The sequence below is a fragment of the Balaenoptera acutorostrata genome, chromosome 7 (genome assembly GCF_949987535.1).
Source record: "Balaenoptera acutorostrata chromosome 7, mBalAcu1.1, whole genome shotgun sequence".
Taxonomy (NCBI): domain Eukaryota; kingdom Metazoa; phylum Chordata; class Mammalia; order Artiodactyla; family Balaenopteridae; genus Balaenoptera; species Balaenoptera acutorostrata.
Window position 1 is genome coordinate 20435508 of NC_080070.1, and position 20172 is coordinate 20455679.

At 39.4% G+C, this 20172-nt stretch overlaps 1 protein-coding gene across 1 annotated transcript in view; it reads right to left on the bottom strand.

The window, feature by feature from the left end:
• The window catches only part of EXOC4 (exocyst complex component 4), an 824798-nt gene that overhangs the window by 714471 nt on the left and 90155 nt on the right, over nt 1-20172 (bottom strand). Inside the window, exon 6 of the mRNA XM_007177140.2 lies at nt 14231-14474. Coding sequence (XP_007177202.2) covers nt 14231-14474 — 244 coding nt within the window. The remainder of the gene's footprint in view (nt 1-14230; nt 14475-20172) is intronic.

The window sequence follows — 20172 nt, forward strand, 5'->3', positions numbered from 1 at the left end:
AGATACTCCAGATGTCCCCATGGCCCAGCTGCATCTCTGTCCTTCCCCCAGCTTAGTGAAGTCCTGCTTGTATTCCGTAAGATACACTAGTATCATCCCAATAGAACCCCTCTTTAATTCTGTTAGTTGGAGGTGGGTTCTGTCACTGCTAACTAAAAGAGGTCTAATTCGCAGAATAACAGCCAATTCCTTCATTCCCCTTTCATTCGATAATCCCTCAAAAAAAAGCAGATGATCACAATGGACTGAGAGAAGTGACAAAAGAGCAACATGCATGGCCTCCTGGGCCAGAGAGTAAGAACACAGTCCCCGTTTATGTGTGGTTATGTACCCACACCTCTCCCCCAACACATGGCCCAATGCCTAGAGTGGAAAAAACAGTTAAGTTGTGTGGGTGCCTGAGTACACATGAGTAAAAGAATGAGCAATTTAGGGTGGCAGTATTCGGAGAAGTCTAGGACTAGAGCCACCAACCTGGGGTCCTCTGCATGGGGCCAGGAGCTAAAGCTGTCATGACGGATGAGAGCCCTTAAATGGTGAGGCTGGAGTGAGATGATGATGACAATGACGAGGACCACAACAAAGACAACGACGTCTTCACAGCCACACTGATGACAACAGGCCAGGCATTGTGTGAAGTGCACACTTTATCCTCGGGAGAACCCTATGACGAAGGTACTACTTTTATCCCCACATTATAGACAAGACAACTAAAGCTCAGAGATAGAGACCAAAGGACTCGATTTTGGAGAATGTTTCTTTTAAAGGATGTTAGGAAAAAAAGTAATTTAAGAGAAGAGGCCAGAGTTATCAGTACTATCAAATGCTATAGAAACCAAGGCTGGAAAGAGCATCAACAGAACAGTCTATCCTGCCTCTATTTTCTCACTGCCAACCAGTTTACCCCTGGTACTCTACTAAAACAATTCCTGCAAAAGTCTCAAATCATCATTTTGCTCAATCTAAGATATACACACTACTCTATATAAAATAGATAACCAACAAGGACCTACTGTACAGCACAGGGAACTATACTTAATATTTTATAATAACCTATAAGGGAGAAGAATCTGAAAAAGAATAGATACATACACATGTATAACTGAATCACTCTGCTGTACACCTGAAACTTAACACAACATTATAAATCAACTATACATCTAAATAAATAAATAAATGAGACCTCTTCAGTCCTTATTCAAGGAGGTGCAGTGCTTGTTTCTACTGACCACTCACTCCTCCTTGAAACACTGCCTTCCACGGGCTCCAACCCTATACTCTTCCACTCTCCTTCCACCTCCCTGGTTGTGCCCTCTCAAGAATCTCTTCCTCAGCCTGTTCCTTAAATGCTGTCAACTCTTCTCAATCCTCTTATTCTCTCTGGGTGAGCTCATTCACCACTTATGTCTTCAATCATCCACCTGCTAATGACTCCCAAACGTATCTTCTGTCCAGATGGCTCTCCTGAGCTGTAGACATCAAACCTAACATGTCTTAAATAAAACTCATCATTCTCCTCCCCAAACCTACTTTTCCATTTACCTAAGTCAGTGAACGGTATCACTTACCCCAGAAAATCATCCTCCCCTCCCCTCTTCCTCAAATCCAACCAATTACCAACCTCTTTTATTTCTACCTCTTTACTACCTCTACCATGGGCCTACTTTAGCCCACTGCCACTGTTACTCTGTTAATGCAGGCCTTATCATCTCTTCCCTGGATTATTAAAACAACCCTTAGAGGAGTCTCCTTTCCTCCAGTCCTTGCCGCTCCCTCTCTAGACTGTAAATTCAATGAGGGTAAGAACTATGTCTGATTTATCACAGTATTCCAGTATTTGTCATAATAGTAAGCATATGACAGGCAATAAATGAGTATTTATTCAAAGAAAGAATGAAACAATGAGCTCCAGCAGATGGGGGAGATAGAGACCGGATTACAGATAACAAGTGGCAAGGAAATACGTATTACTGACTGTAATCTCCTGGAAGGAAATTAGAAGACCACAACAAAAATATTTCACACAAAATTCTCCTCTCAGAAAGATAACCTCATCAACATAAACATGAGAACGAAAAGAAATATAGTTACAAGCTGAAAGATATATATGCATTCAGAGCTAACTTTAATAATACTGTGTTAAAATCTATTTTGTATTAAAAAACATGAAAGAGTCAAGAAGAAGCAAATATTTGTTCTTTAAACATACTTCCGATTACCTGGCTGGTTTTAAAAACAGTCTTCTTATAAATACAAGCAAAATGTTACTTATTCTCCCAGATAGCCTACTAACTTCCTACCCATAGCTACCCCTATGTATCTCATCTTGGAGTGCCACCATGAAAAAAGGCAGAGGATTAAGGAGAAGAAAATGTTAAGGAATAGTCACAGGTGCACAAGTCAAGAAATGTCTATGGTATAAAGCTGTATCATCAAGCTGTGAAAAATGTTCAATATGTAAGGTGAGATTCAACTATTTGAATCTAAATTTAACATCCAGGAAACCTTGAATTAGTCATTTGGCTGGAAAATCCATGTTAGCAGCCAAGAAGCTGCCTTACTTGGTCACGAAGTAAAGATACACACACAAGGTAGAAAATCAGTTCTGTTCTACTACTTATCTGCTGAGACCTTAATATCAGGGTTCTGCATTTTCCCACTGACAGACAAAGGCATTAACCACAGAATATTTATTTCCCTACTTCTATGTTCTAAAAGATAAGAAAATACTGAACTCTGAGCTTAGGTTTTATATGAAAAATTAAAAGAAACTGATCAATTATTTCATATCAAAATGGTCTTAGTTTTACACTCCTGTATCTCACATACACATTTTCATAATAAGCTTGGCTGAGCTAATATTTTTCATTTCAAACAGGACATAGATGCCATTTAATCTTCAAGGTTACCTAATACCTACTTCTAAGGGATAGAGATTAGTTTCACCACTTTTATTAATAACAATCTTCATGTAAAGAGCAGTTACTATTTGAGGAGTGCTGACTAATTCTCCATCTGCACTATGAAAAGAACAGGAAAAAACTATTAGCAATATAGAATGAAACACCGTAAAAATAAAAAGAACCGGTCCTGGCTCTAGTAATTGCCTTCCTGTGTCACTTCCCCACTTGTCAAGTCAGCCTCTCATGCTCAGTTTCTGAATTCTTAGTAGATGACCTCGAATGAACTTCTAGTTCTAACGTGTGGCAAATTAGGGACTGAAATTAGAAAATAAACCCAGGTCCTTTTTCTTTGAATTAAAGTATTAGTATCATTCTTTCAAAAGCCTTTCCCAGGACAGTCTCCTCAACAAAAGATGATGAAAAAACTGAATAGTCATATGCAGAAGAATGAAACTGGAACACTCTCTTACACCATACACAAAAATCAACTCAAAATGAATTAAAGACTTGAACTTAGAACTGAAACCATATAACTCTTGCATGAAAACACAGGAATAAGAGCCTTGACATTAGCCTTGGCAATGACTCTTTGGATGTGACACCAAAAGCAAAGATAAACAAGTAGAGAACCACATCAAATTAAAAGCTTCTGCACAGCAAAGGACACCATCAACAGAATGAAAAGCAACCTACGAATGGGAGAAAATATTTGCAAACCATACATCTGATAAAAAGTTAATATCCCAAATGTATAAAGAACTCACACAACTCAAAAACAACAACACAAAACACAATCCAATTAATGGGCAGAGAAACTGAATAGACATTTTTCCAAAGAAGACACACAAATGACCAAAAGGTATACAAAATGGTGCTCAACATCACTAATCATCAGGGAAATGCAAATCAGACCATAAGGAGCTATCACCACACACCTGATAGAAGGGCTATCATCAAAAAGACGAGATAACAAGTGTTGGGGAGGATATGGAGAAAAGGGAACCCTTGTACACTGTTGGGTGGGAATGTAAATTGATGCAGCCACTATAAAAATAGTATGGAGGTTCCTCAAAAAATTAAGAGAACTACCATATACTGCAATCCCACTTCTGGGTATATATTCAATAGAAATGAAAACAGACTCTCAAAAAATATCTGCACTCCCATGTTTATTGCAGCATTATTCACAAGAGCGAAGACACGGAAACAACCTAAGTGTCCATCAATGAATGAATAGATAACATATGCACACGCACGCACAACTCCACGCTTCCACTGCAGGGAACAGGGGTTCGATCCCTGGTCGGAGAACTAGGATCCCGCATGCTGCGTGTCATGGCCACAAACACACACACACACACACACACACACACCCCGTGGACTATTATTCAGCTATGAGAAAGAAGGACATTCTGACATTTGCGACAACATGAATGGACCTTGAGGGCATTAGGTTAAGTGAAATAAGCCAGACAGAGAAAGACAAATACTATATGTTCTCACTCATGTGTGGAGCCTAAAAAAGCCAAAGTCAAAGGAACAGAGACTAGAGTGGTGGCTGCCAGGGGCTATGGAAAACGGGAGATGGTGGTCAAAGAGTACAACCTTCAAGTTATAAGATGAATAAGATCTGAGGAGCTAAGGTAAAGCATAGTGATTATAGTTAATACTGTATTACATACTTGAAAGTTACTAAGACAGTACATCTTAAAAGTTATCACCACAAAAAAGAAATGGTAATTATGTGATGTGATGCAGGTGTTAGCCAATGCTAGGGTGGTCATCATTTTGCAATATTTAAGTATATCAAATCAACACATTGTACACCTTAAACCTACACAATGTTATGTCAGTTATTATCTCAATAAAGCTAGGGGGAAGAAAAGCCTTTTTCACCCATTTGAAAAATCATATTTCATCATAATGGAACATTGGAAAATTTATCCACAAATTCACTTCCCAAAGACAAGAAAAGTTATGATTTTAGGTGTATATTCTTAGTACTTAGTTGTATACTGGTCTTAGTTCAAGAACGTACAAGATTTCTAGGGGAACTGTTTACGTGTCTCTAAGTCATCAGTCTGATTCTCAAGTGAGTCAATTAAGACTCATTTACTCTGTGGCGGCTGATCACACTTCTTAACATGTCCAGCTATCGCTGAGAGGCCTGCCATTGATCACAGCGGGGCTGGGGGTGGGGACTGTACGGGTGCGGGAATGGATGTGTCAGCGCAAATACCGCCCTTCTCCTGAGGAAGAACAAAATCAGGCCCAGGAAATGAGTTAGGACCGTCATCTTTACATAAGCCAGAAAGCAAACTTCCATGGCGGATACAGACAACTTATCCTCTTAATTCCACCACCAACCAGCTTTGTGAAACTGTCAAATTATTGCAGCTTTCCCACTTCCCTGGGTAGATCTGGGATTAATAATAAGGCCCCTACCTGCGATGAGGCCAACAGTAAGTCTCACTCAGGTGAGATGCCAGATGGCAGACTGCTTTGCAAAACATAAATGCTACAAAACTACAGGACTCCATGATGTCTGTGATGTTATAAAGAGTGTTCTCAAATTTTAGCACGTGTAGAATCATCTAGAGACTCCTGTGGGCCCTGCACTCAGGGATTCCAATTTAATCACCCCTCCCCAAGGGATAATTTGCATTTCTAACTTTCAAGTGACATTGGTATTGCTGGTCCTTAGACCCCACTCTGTAGTGCTGAGATTTTTTTTTAAATAAAAATCGTTTCCTCTAATTTTAAAATTGTCTTCTTTGCATTTTTCTTATTTGTTCATTCATTAAACTTCCTGGGCACTTAGTATGTGCCCAGCCCTAAATCAGGCTGCAAACACAAAGTTAACCCCCCTGTTAAAAACTTACAGCCCAATCTGATTAGAGAACATAATGATGATATGGGCCAGGAGCTAGAGGAGCCCAGAAAAATAAAGTACAGCCTAAGATACACACAAAGGTGCTCTAATCATATCTGACCTCACTCCTAAACATCACCAAGGGAAGAATTTCATTGGACACACTTCTTTTTTTTTTTTAAGCAGCAAACAGCTCAGCTTTATACTGAATGTGTTATTAAAGAGGTTTAGTCAAAAAGACCAAAGCCCACGTCATCGTCAGACTCTTCAGATTCTTTTTTCTTTGCTTCCACCTTCTTCTCCTCAGCTGGGGCGGCAGTGGTGGAGGGGGCAGGACCTCCTGCCGGTGGTCGGAGGTCACCTGCCCCGCACCGCAGATGAGGCTCCCGATGCTGACACCGGCCACGGCCTTTGCAAACAAGCCCGGCCAAAAAGGTTCAACATTTACACCGGCTGCTTTAATGAGGGCATTGATCTTATCCTCCGTGACGGTCACCTCATTAGTCGTGCAGGATGAGGGCCGAGTAGACGCAGGCGAGCTCCAAGACGGAGGCCACGGTGCGGGCGAGCGCTAGGCAGGGGCTGCCGGGCGCGGTGCTGGTCGCCGGATTAAGTGAGGACCTCACCCCAATGCGGCCTTAGCTTCCTCGGAAGGACGCAGCAGCTCAGCAGTAGCTGAGGGAAGCTGACACAAGTTTTTGCTTGTGTGTTTTTGCTATGAGAAAGATTCAGTGCCGGTTTGAGTGTGGAGTATCTTTGGATTATGACACCAACAAGCGCACAGAAAATGAAAAGCTCTAAGGCAGCTCCTACTATCTGCCAAATAAAGAAGTGGCCTTGATGCAACACGAAGGCAGACACCTAAATAACGTTATCAATAACCTAAAATGTAGATTTTATTCGTCATTTCCTTAACGGGCCCCATCTCTAATATGAATCTCCTACAGCATGCAAAACAAGAGAAATAAAAAGCATATATATATATATTTTTTACCCTGACAAATATAAAACAAAGATTTAAGAAATGTAACACTGAGTAAGACCTCCAGCGCATTCAGCCAAGCTCCCTTTCTACAGGGACTATAGCCAAAGGACAACATAAGGATCAGAAAGACAGCTGTCCAACTGCACGTTTACCAAAGAGCTATGAACATTACCCACATTATTAATTCACCTGATATGCTAAGAAGCTACCATCTATCGCTTACGTGGGAAATCTACAAAAAAAAACAACAACAAAATAATACAAATGAACTTATTTACAGAACAGAGACAGAGTCACAGACTTAGAGAACGAACTTATAATTACCAGGGGGAAGGGTGGGGGGAGGGATAGTTAGGGAGTGTGGGATTGACATGTACACACTGCTATATTTAAAATAGATAACCAACAAGGACCTACTGTATAGCACAGGGAACTCTGCTCAATATTCTGTAACAACTAATTGGGAAAAGAATTTAAAAAAGAATAGATACGTGTACATGTATAACTGAATCACCTTGTTGTACACCTGAAACTAACACAATATTGTTAATCAACTATACTCCAATATAAAATAAAATGTTAAAAAAAAAAGAAGCTATCATCAATTAATTTAAGTCTTACAAGAAGGTAGGTAGATTTGGGACCAGTACTACCTTCCATGGTAATGAACTGTATATTTTAGTTAACAAATGGTGTAATAAGCCCCATATGTAAAGAAGTAATTCCTTTCATTTGTTCTAAAAATATTTTAGTAAAGCTGCAGGGGATTATATTCTAGTTGAGGAATAGTAGAATTTCTTCCATATGTCCCTGGTTCATCCTATTCATACTCTTCAGTATTTAATAGTTGGGTGTATTTAGAGCATGTTCTCACTGATACATGTAATCAAAAGTAGAGATTTAATCAAATGGAATCATAATCACTGAAGTTAAATTTACTTGCTTCCCGCTTGCTTTGATTCGAATTAACTACTCATCTAAATTACATCGAGGCCCTTCCTGATTCCAAGCATGTCCAGGTGCTACACGCAGTGCTTGGGAATGGCTACAAGAAGCCACAAGGACAAATGCTTGACCTTGCTTCAAAGCTGCTCTTAAATGATTTTTCTGTAAAATAAAATGACCAATTCCACCAAATCCTACATTTCAGATACTTAGGTGAAGAGTAACTAATACAGAAAGAAGAGATGAAAGGAAATGCTACTTATTTGAAAAAGAAATACATGCCTGACTCTAGCCACAGATATAAAGAAATCATGAGAAATATTTATTTCTCTTTCCATAAACACCGTACTTGTACCACAAAACTAAACTTGGGACTTGAGCCTTTTGACTGTCTCATAGATAAAACCACTTTGTATGACTGGCCTATTACAACAGTATACCCTCATTTCAAGTTCTGGACTCCAAATTTTTAAAGTGCATTTTTCTAACTTTTAGAGCAATAATTCAATGTATCTCTACAAATCTATAGCCTGCAGAGACTGAGAAATCGGGGGCGGGGGAGTGAGGAGTTTTAGGAAATGAGGCAAATACCAACTATGAAGAAAAACATGACTATAAAGTGGATGGTTCAATGTTAGAATTATTCAGCAAGTATTCATCTAACACTGACAATCAATTACATGACAGACACTTAGGAGGCAGAAACGAAAAGGGTATACAGTCCATTACAGTACAATGTAATAAGTGTTACGACTGTTTAAAAGTAGCATGGCCACTCCTTCAGATTCCAGATCAAAAACATAAAGACTAGAAGAAAGTTTGGGAAATTTTATTTATAATCTAAGAGTGAAGAAGACCTAAGTTCTGACACAAAACCCAGACACTTGAAAAGAAAACATTGATAAATACAACCTCATAAAAATAAAAACAATGTATACATGATCAGACATCATAAAGTCAAAAGAGAAAGAAGCTGGAGGGAAATTAGAATATAAATCCCAAAGAACTAATTTTCTTGATATATAAAAAGTTCCTGTAAATCAACAGAAAGACAAACATACCGGAAAAACAGGTGTTCACTATTTTTCAGTAAGGAAATAAAACATTATTTGACCACTGTACTATTGAAAATTTCAACTTTTAAACAAGTCGGCTTTTAGGATAGGATAATGAACCATCCTGTACCTATCACCCTGATTCAATAAGTATCATTTATCACTAATCTTGTTTTACCTATATCCACACTCACCCTCAACCCAGATTATTTTGAAGTAATATATCCATATATAACATAGATATCATAACAATGAATTACTTTTTACACAAATAAGAAGTTTAACCTCACTCAAATTTTCTCTAAAAAATACAAATTAAAACCACCTTGGAAATACCATTTTTCACCGATCAGATTGACAAAGATAAAAACGTTTTGATAATATCTGTTTACTAGAGACTACAGGAACTCTCAAACATTATTGATGACATGAAAACTTGGTATTATCTCTAAGAAAAACACACTTGGCAATAATGATCATAATCTAATAAACCATAAAAATCTAATCAACCAGCAAAGAACTCTGAAAATAGCACATCAAGAATCGGACGCTCTCCTTCTCACATCTTATATGTCAACGTCAAGGTCACTGCACAACTAGAAGAGTAACTAGTAGGTGCTATCAAATGAATGGAGCTTGATAACCACAACTTGTATAAAACAACAGTAAAAGCTGCCTTACTTTATTATGTAAAAGACACACACACGTCCCCCCAGACACAAGACACAGCCTAATGCCCACCTACCCAGACGAGATTAGGTCCCCATGGTTATATGCTCTCACGGCACATTTTGCTTTTCCTCTGCAGCACTTATCACAGTTTGTAATAATACACTTATCTAAAGGTTCTCTTATTAATGCCTTTCTTCCCCTCTAGACTTTAAACTCCATAAGGACAGGGATCATGTCGTATTTGTGTGGCATTTGAGCCCAGTTCCTGGTCCATGACAGATATTCAATATAAGTGGAATTCATTCTTTCATTCAAAATATATTTATTATGGGTCTGGTGGGCTCTGTGCCTACATTCTGGAGATACGGTGCTGAACAAGGCAAACTAGTTCTCTTTTCTCTTGAAGCTTCCATTCTAGGAGTAGTCAGAAAATAACCAAACACACACACATATATACATTCACACACACATACACACCATAAAAAGTAACTTAATGAACATGATCCAGTTGGTCTGCAAACACGTACTATGTTTTTCCACACTAATACCCCCACAATCAGCATTTCCATTTGTAATGATTTCTTTTGATTAAAATAACTTGAGTAATACTTTAAATTAATTCTTAAATAATGAATTTATTTTTCACTATAACTTAATAACAGTTGCAAAATAAAGGGGGGAGCCTATAACCTTACTATACAAACACAACTACTTTTAGCATTAAAGCATATTTCTCTCCCGTTTCTTCCATGAATTTTTCCTCAATATAACAGTGAGCACAGAATATGCAGTGTTCTCTGCTTTTTATATCAGACGCTTAATCTTCCCTCATTCATAATAGAGATCAAGGAACATCACAAAATGGTCTCCTTCCAAAAAGGGAAAAGGTCTCCTTGGCAGCCATTGTCCACTCATTCAATCCTTTCTGCCCTCTTCCAGACCAGTAGTCTTACCAAAGTGGAGCGGGCCTCCAGCACCTCCCCAGTCTGCTTTCACTTTTAAACAGGACCATTTTCAAATAGGTCAAGTAGCTGTTACACACACGCCAATCCTTCTCTTTTCCCACATTCTTCTCTCTCCCATATTCTTGACAAGGTATCACACCTTTGAGAAGATTTTGTTCCATGTATTTTTCACGCTTTTCTTATTTGCTAAATAGTAAAGGACTTCCTACAGCTTTTTTGAACAAAAATGAAAATGCTCATGAGCTAGATTTTGGGAAAGAACCAATAGCTAGGCAGCAGGAGTTGAAGAAACTGGTTATGAGCTGCACAGGCTGCAGACCACACAAGCCATCTGATATTGAAGACATTGCCTGCCTTTCTGAGGAAATTATGGGTAGCAGGTGGTTCTGGGAGATTTCAAAAGCCCTTGTTACCCTAATGTTTATCAACTTGGCAACAACAGTAGTTGAATATTTTCCTTTCATAGTAAACAGAGGTTTACAGACATTAGATAATGAATGAACAGGAAGACAAAATAGTTCTCCTATAAATAAACAATAGATAGGTTGGGGGATCAAGAATAAAATAAAATAATAAGTGGGTGACTAAAGTGATTTTTGAAAACTGTCTGTGAAAGTATTCTGGCTCTGCAGGAAGTGAAAGCAAAACAGAGTTCACTAGTCTGGTTCCTACTACTTTTCTAGCAAAATAACACACAACATTAATTCTCTTTACATAAAGACGAATGAAAACAGGCCTGCAATGCATCACAACCAGAATATATTTAAGAAGATGATGCTGAATAATGAGACTTTTGGGGAAAGTTACAATTCTGGTACCTAGCCTCAGAGTAGCATTTATATGCTAACAATTTGGAATAGGTTATTTCATTGGGGGGGGGTGGGTAGTGAGGGAGAGAATCATTTTGTGGAAGAAGGATTCATGGTTCTTTTTGGTTCCAACTTCCTTTAAGGAAAACAGACTCTTACACCTTTAACATAAGATTCCTTGAATGGTAAAAGATAATATTAATAATAATGTAAAGTATTATGACTTTACTTCTCTCTAAAATAATGCCACTCTAAACTTCTAAACCTCTAGAAGCAACAATGCAATCACTTTTGAATGAAGTTTCCCAGGTAATTAATTCTTGAGGAGTTTTAAAGCATTTGTTGGCACACAGCTACTATAGACTAGCTCCAAATTATCAGCCATTTGGAACACCAACCCAAGAATTTAATCTTTGATTTTCGAAAAGAGTGGTTCCAAATATTAGCTTACTCTGTACTATTTAATCTAATAATAAGGAGTTTTGGCCCAAAATTTCAGATTTGTACATTTTATAAAATAGGATCATGTAATAGGCATGAAATCAAGACAAAGAGCTTGTTCACTTGCCGGTGTCCAATATATCCTACCTACAAAAGCCTTTAAAATACTGACAAAAAACGAAACTTAAAGTGGGAAAAATACCCTCCTGCTGACTCATTCTTCATAGAGAAACATTTATTATTTCCTGGGGTAGTATGCTGAATTTCCACTTCTGTTGCTGTAATTTCCACTTGTGAATTTTGAAAGGTGCCGAAGGAACAGAAGAGGAAGAGGTCAAAATCCTAGGAAAGACACACTGCTGTTAAGGGGACTGTAATGAGAACTACAGAACAGTTATTGATCCGTGCCCTTTTCGTTTTATTTCCAATATACACTATAGTCATGCTATTTCCCTACGAAAGTTCACTGTATTCATCTAGGGACTTGCAGCAACTGGGCAAACAGCAAATCAGAATTCTGGAGTGTTCATTAGTAAGGAGGCAAAAGGTCTACACGAAAATCCAGGCACCAGGCAAAGAAAGAAGAAAAGCACAGTTCAGTTTAGAACCATTCCCAGCTTCTCTGGATCATAGTGTGAGTGATCAACGAACATGAAAGTTGAGAAAGGAACCAAGAATAAATAAACTTATGTATTCACACACACACACAAATGCATGTAGTGGTACCTACTGGCACTGCTCTACCAAGCTCTAACCATATAACCTCATCTAACACGAGCAACCCTGTAAGACAGGTATTGTTTTCCTCAGTTACAGAGCTGAAATTCAAAGTCAGGTCTGCTCAGCTCCAAAACCCATGCTCCTCAAAACATGTGCTTTGAAATACTCTGTGGCATAAGAGGGGTGGAGAACGTTTTCTTCACCAAATGTACTTCTGAATGAAGTTTACAAGGGAATTAATTTTTGAAGACTTCTAAAGTATAATTAAGATCACTATTATTTAGAAAAAAAAAGAATATAGAAAATGTAAACAATACATTAATTTCTTCAAAGTTTTAGAGTGGGGAACTCCATACTAAGCTATTATTATTTCTCCTTAATTTTGCTTATCTTCTTTAAAAAAAAAAAAAAAAAAATTTAAGTCCTAAGTACAAACAGTAGAATTTCCTTCACGATGTGTCAACAAGATTATGAACTCTGTCTAACACACATTATCTCACACCTCCCAGGAACACACATTATTTAAGTAACTCAGAAGAAATGCCCTACTTTGCCCTCTGTTCTCAGATAAAATTGTAGTTTCCGTTGGCCTTTTCCCTTCAAACGACAAATTCCTGCCTTGCCCATATCTGGCGTACATGGAGGTTTGGGGAATAGAACAGAGAAAGGGAAGGAGGGAACAAAGATCCATGTAGAGTGAATCTTGGATTTTCTAGGAAAGCCTCAATTTGAAATATCTTCTCCCACCATCAGATGACATTAGACTAGTGTGCCCTAAGCTCTGGTTTCGCAGACATGAGCTCCCAGTGTATCACAGTCAAGACAGAGTTAGGATCAGAGGACAATTTCAGTTTTCCCCTTATGAAACAAGAATTATGAAATCCAAACCTTATTAGTTGTTTTAAGTACATAAAGGAATTCCTGAGACTGATTTGCCTATTGGCAAATATCACTACACATTAAAGAAGAAAGCATGGGACAGAGGAAATACCATGGACTTGCATGCAGCTTGAAGGCCAGCCACTTGTTCTGTGATCTTGAGCTAATTACTTCCACTCTGAGCCCCAGTTTCCTTAACTATAAAATGTGGATACTAAGTAATCAGCTCAAAAAGTTGTAGTGAGAATTAAATAATATACATAAGTTGCCTTGAATATAGTTAAGTGCTTAAGAAATATTCAATAATTGCTACATTCTTTCATTTGAGTATGGACAACATGCTTTAAAACTTCTCAACTACCTCAAAAACCAGCTGAACTATGCCTCTTCAAGCTGTTTTCACCAATCTGAGTTTGTATGGGCCATAGTATACAAAGTTCAAGAAACAACATCAACCTAAGATATTCATTTACCCCACCCACCCTAGAAAAGGTACAGTAAATACAATTATCAAAAACACAAACCATGGGACTTCCCTGGTGGCACAGTGGTTAAGAATCCGCCTGCCAACGCAGGGGACACACGTTGGATCCCTGGTCCGGGAAGATCCCACATCCGCGGAGCAACTAAGCCCATGCACCACAACTACTGAGCCCACACACCACAACTACTGAAGCCTACGTGCCTTAGGGTCCAGCATGCCGCAACTACTGAGCCCACACGCCACAACTACTGAGCCCACACGCCACAACTACTGAAGCCCGTGCACTCTAGGGCCCACGGGATGCAACTACTGAGCCCACGTGCCTAGACTCCACACTCCGCAACAACAGAAGCCACCGCAATGAGAAGCCCGTGCACTGCAACAAAGAGCAGCCTCTGCTCACCTAAACTAGAGAAAGCCTGCACGCAGCAGTGAAGACCCAACGCAGCCAAAAAAACAAAAAACAAAAAAAAACACACACAAACCACACCCCCACCTACCTTGGTTGGTTCTCAGCCGTGAGGTTTTCTCCCCTCTGATAACCACTGTCAGCCACCTGGGTTGTAGACCTCTTCACAATTTGCTTCAGCTCCTGCTCCAAGCGTTCTTTGATCGCCTTAACTGTCTCTGGGATCTTCTTCAGTTTGGCCAGCCCCTTGATGAGGATGCCCATAAAAAGGGTGCTGTTCTCCTCTGGATCCAACTCCAAATCCTCCTTGATGTCCTGAAGGTTTATCTCCTTCACTGTAAAAAATTAATAAATAGCCACAGATTCTATCACCAAATAGAAAAACAGAATGGGTCTAAAAAAATGCAATCATTCCCTTAAAGGAATCAGAGAGGTTTTTCAATTAAATTTGAAATTAAATTATACTTACACAGTAACTATCTAAGAATCACACACATACAAAAAAACAGTTATGTTCCTCATATTATACCCGTCAATTAATAAGAGAGAGAAGCAATTAAAAGTAAGCAAATCTCCACAGAAATTTTTCCATAGACTACCACTTCTACAATGAGTCATTTATTAACATTCACTGTTTATAAAATGCCATACTTGGTGCTGCAGGAGAATTCCAAAGAGCCAGACCATAGTCTAAAATTCCTATTTATTAGTTAAAGATAAGTAGCTTGATAAAAAGACATCATACATACATGTGGAAAAGAAAAGGTAAATAAGTTAAAATTATAACCAATAAGAGAGATGAAGAAAGGAAAAATAATATGTACAAGTGAGACAAGACTGAGGAAAACAGTAATGAAGAGTATTTCATAAATACCAAAGAACAACATTCTATTTTTCTTTAAAAACATGTCCACCAAAACATCATTATCTATTGAAGACAGGCCTTGCTAAACCATGGAAGTTTTCTGAGTAGTATTATATGTCAAAAGTCTCTGCAGATGTTTAGACTACAGCTTTCATCCAAACCATCTGGTTTCGGAATGAAAGAAACAGCTTCTAACGGTGGTTCTTAACCCCTACGGGAGTTGGGGAGAGGGCAGAACTGGGATCTGAGACTTCTGTCACCTACTGAAAACCATAGGCCTTTCCCTCAAACTAACATGGATATACACAAAACTTCTCATATGACTTCAGGGGTTTCCACAACTACCAAAAGAACTACAGGTTGAAAACCTCTGGCCCCAAAATAATTCTCTCATTTTACAAACGGCTGGATTAAGATAGACAAAAGCCAAAGTGAATACAAGCCTGAAGATGGACCCTAACGAAGTTGTCCCCAACCTCCCCTCTCCTCCACTCCTCTAAACAACTGAAAGGTTTTTAAAATGTGATATCCTGAAAGAACATATACATTCTTCAGTAGATTCAAGCTCAACTATACTACACAAACCACTCCAAGTTGTTTAACACCACTGGAGTGTTTTGAAATCTACTTATTTAAGGAAGAATGAAAATATCCCAGTATATGGAATAAGTCCTTCTAACCACTGTATAAAGTCTCTGAAACCTCTGCTTCAGATGACATGTAGGCTATTCTCAATCTCTTTTTTGCTCGCAACTCATAAAATGCACTTAAGTACGAACATTTAATGTTCATTTAATGACACCCATGATATAATTACTTACACAAATTTGTTCTTAAGTGGATAAGTCCTCTACAGATTTATGCATAATTCTGCTGCCTTACTTCAACTCACTAGACCCCTGAAACCCACAAGAGAGAAACACACAGAATGACCAAATCCATATGGTTTCCTTCACAGTGTAGAGGGCATTTGATGATACCATATTTAATTTTAAATATCTTAATAGTAGCAAACTGGGCATAGAACCAAGAAGGCTTAAAGCCTCTAAACTGACATGACAATTCTGAAGGCAAGTCGAAAAAAGTCATTGATATTTCCAGATGTGACATTCCAATAACAGACATTTTAGTTACTGGTTTTGTTTTACACATGAAGAGCTAGACACCTCAGGCCATAGAATCACTCCATGCTGCAAAACCAACCTCAACAGCAGCAAAGTACTTAGCAGCCAGGGAGCCCTCTAAATTCAGCATGGCAGAGGGGGAAAATGAAACACAACTATAAGCAGAGCTTTAGGCAGGCAAGAAAGTAATAGAAATTAAGCTGGGACAAAAATGATCTTGACAAAAGAGCACATATGAATCACAGACAGGACACATGCAAAGGGCCACCTAAACATCTCAGGCACCTGCTGCAAGAGTGCTTGGGTAATGAGGTACATGTAGTTGAAATCAATAAGCCCCTAGATTAAGTGGCGTACTGCTACTTATATGCACACTAATATGATAGCCTATTAAAAAATAACAAATAAGCAAGGTATGAAAAATAACATATCACAGCCCCAAATGGCACATTTGTTTACAACCTTATCTTTCTGTTTGTCTCCCAAAATCTCCTAGAGCATAAACACTGAACAGAGCCAGTATTAATTAATTTATACTACCTATTTCACTTACACCAGCTGAAAATTACAAGGCAATTTAAAAAAATAATATAGAGCTGAGGCTCGGGCTTCGGAATTCAGATCCCAGGGAGAAGACTGGGGTTGGCTGCGTGAACTCTGCCTGAAGGGGGCTAGTGCACCACAGCTAACCAGGAGGGAGCCCGGGGTGGGCGAGGAGAGGGGATTCAGAGCACCACCTAAACGAACTTCAGAGACGGGCTCAAGCCGCAGGTATCAGACTGTACACCAGAGACGGGCATGAAACGCTAAGGCTGCTGCTGCCGCCACCAAGAAGCCTGCATGCAAGCACAGGTCACTATCCACACCTCCCCTCCTGGGAGCCTGTGCAGCCCGCCACTGCCAGGGTCCCATGATCCAGGGACAACTTCCCCAGTAGAACACATGGCGCGCCTCAGCCTTGTGCAATGTCACGCCGGCCTCTGCCCCCACAGGCTCGCCCCGCATCCATACCCCTCCCTCCCCCTGGCCTGAGTGAGCGAGAGCCCCCGAATCAGCCGCTCCTTTAACCCCCTCCTGTCTGGGTGAAGAACACATGCCAGAGGGCGACCTACATGCAGAGGTGGGGCCAAATCCAAAGCTGAACCCCAGGGGCTGTGTGAACAAAGAAGAGAAAGGGAAATCTCTCCCAGCAGCCTCAGGAGGAGCAGATTACATATCCATGATCAACTTGACGTACCTTGCATCTGTGGAATACCTGAATAGACAACAAATCATCCCAAAATTGAGGCAGTGGACTTCAGGAGCAATTGTAGACTTGGGGTTTGCTGTATGCGACTTACTAGTTTCCGATTTTTATGTTTAACTTAGTATAGTATTTAGCACCCGTTATCATTGGTGGATTTGTTTATTAGTTTGGTTGCTCTATTTTTTATTACTTTTTTATTTTGATAATATTTTTTTATTTTTTATTTTTTATTTTAATAACTTTATTTTATTTTTTCCTATCTTTCTTTTTTTTCTCCCTTTTCCTCTGAGCTGTGTGGTTGATAGGGTCTTCACGCTCCAGCGGGGTGTCAGGCCTGAGCCTCTGAAGTGGAAGAGCTGAGTTCAGGACATTGGACCACCAGAGACCTCCCGGCTCCATGTAATATCAATAGGAGAGAGCTCTCCCAGAGATCTCCGTCTCAATGCTAAGATCCATCTCCACTCAACGACCAGCAGACTACAGTGCTGGACACCCCATGCCAAACAACTAGCAAGACAGGAACACAACCCCAACCATTACCAGAAAGGCTGCCTAAAATCAAAATAAGTTCACAGACACCCCAAAACACAGCACCTGACGCGGTCCTGCCCACCAGAAAGACAAGATCCAGCCTCATCCACCAGAACACAGGCACCAGTCCCCTCCACCAGGAAGCCTACACAACCCACTGAACCAACCTTACCCACAGGGGCAGACACCAAAAAATGGGAAGTACAAACCTGCAGCCTGCGAAAAGGAGACCCCAAACACAGTACATTAGGCAAAATGAGAAGAGAGAAAAACACACAGCAGATGACGGAGCAAGGTAAAAGCCAACCAGACCAAACAAATGAAGAGGAAATAGGCAGCCTACCTGAATAAGAATTCAGAGTAATTACAGTAAAAATGATCCAAAATCTTGGAACTAGAATGAAGAAAATACAAGAACCGTTTAACAAGGACCTAGAAGAGCTAAAGAGCAAACAATGATGAACAACACAATAAATGAAACTAAAAATTCTCTAGAAGGGATCAATAGCAGAATAACTGAGGTAGAAGTACGGATAAGTGACCTGGAAGATAAAATAGTGGAAATAACTAATGCAGAGCAGAATAAAGAAAAAAGAATGAAAACAATTGAGGACAGTCTCAGAGACCTCTGGGATTTTAAACGCACCAACATTTGAATTATAGGGGTCCCAGAAGAAGAAGAGAAAAAGAAAGGGACTTAGAAAATATTTGAAGGGATTATAGTTGAAAACGTCCCTAATATGAGAAAGGAAATAGTCAATCAAGTCCGGGAAGCACAGAGTCCCATACAGGATAAATCCAAGGAGAAACACACTAACACACATATTAATCAAACTATCAAAAATTAAATACAAAGAAAAAATATTAAAAGCAGCAAGGGAAAACAACAAATAACATACAAGGGAATCCCCAGAAGGCTAACAGCTGATCTTTCAGCAGAAACTCTGCAAGCCAGAAGGGAGTGGCAGGATATATTTAAAGTGATGAAAGGGAAAAACCTACAGCCAAGATTACTCTACCCAGCAAGGATTTCATTCAGGTTCGACGGAGAAATTCAAACCCTTACAGACAAGCAAAAGCTAAGAGAATTCAGCACCACCAAACCAGCTTTACAACAAATGCTAAAGAAACTGTTCTAGGCAGGAAACACAAGAGAAGGAAAAGACCTACAAAAACAAACCCAAAACAATTAAGAAAATGGTAAAAGAAACATACATATCTATAATTACCTTAAGTGTAAGTGGATTAAATGCTCCAACCAAAACACACAGACTGGCTGAATGGATACAAAAACAAGACCCGTATATATGCTGTCTACAAGAGACCCACTTCAGACCTAGGGACACATACAGACTGAAAGTGAGGGGATGGAAAAAGATATTCCATGCAAATGGGAATCAAAACAAAGCTGGAGTAGCAATTCTCATATCAGACAAAATAGACTTTAAAATAAAGACTACTACAAGAGACAAAGAAGGACACTACATAATGATCAAGGCATCAATCCAAGAAGAAGATAAAACAACTGCAAAATATTTATGCACCCAACATAGGAGCACCTCAATACACAAGGCAAATGCTAACAGCCATAAAAGGGGAAATCGACAGTAACACAATAATAGCAGGGGACTTTAACACCCCACTTTCACCAATGGACAGATCATCCAAAATGTAAATAAATAAGGAAACACAAGCTTTAAATGACACATTAAACAAGGTGGACTTAACTGATATTTATAGGACATTCCATCCAAAAACAACAGAACACACTTTCTTCTCAAGTACTCATGGAACATTCTCCAGGATAGATCATATCTTGGGTCACAAATCAAGCCTTGGTAAATTTAAGAAAATTGAAATCATATCAACTATCTTTTCCGACCACAACACTATGAGATCTAGATATCAGTTACAGGACCACCTCACACCAGTTAGAATGGGCATCATCAGAAAATCTACAAACAACAAATGCTGGAGACGGTGTGCAGAAAAGGGAACCCTCTTGCACTGTTGGTGGAAATGTAAATTGATACAGCCACTATGAAGAACAGTATGGAGGTTCCTTAAAAAACTAAAAATAGGGCTTCCCTGGTGGCACAGTGGTTGAGAATCTGCCTGCCAATGCAGGGGACACAGGTTCGAGCCCTGGTCTGGGAAGATCCCACATGCCGCGGAGCAACTAGGCGCGTGAGCCACAACTACTGAGCCTGCACGTCTGGAGCTTGTGCTCCGCAACAAAAGAGCCCGCGATAGTGAGAGGCCTGCAC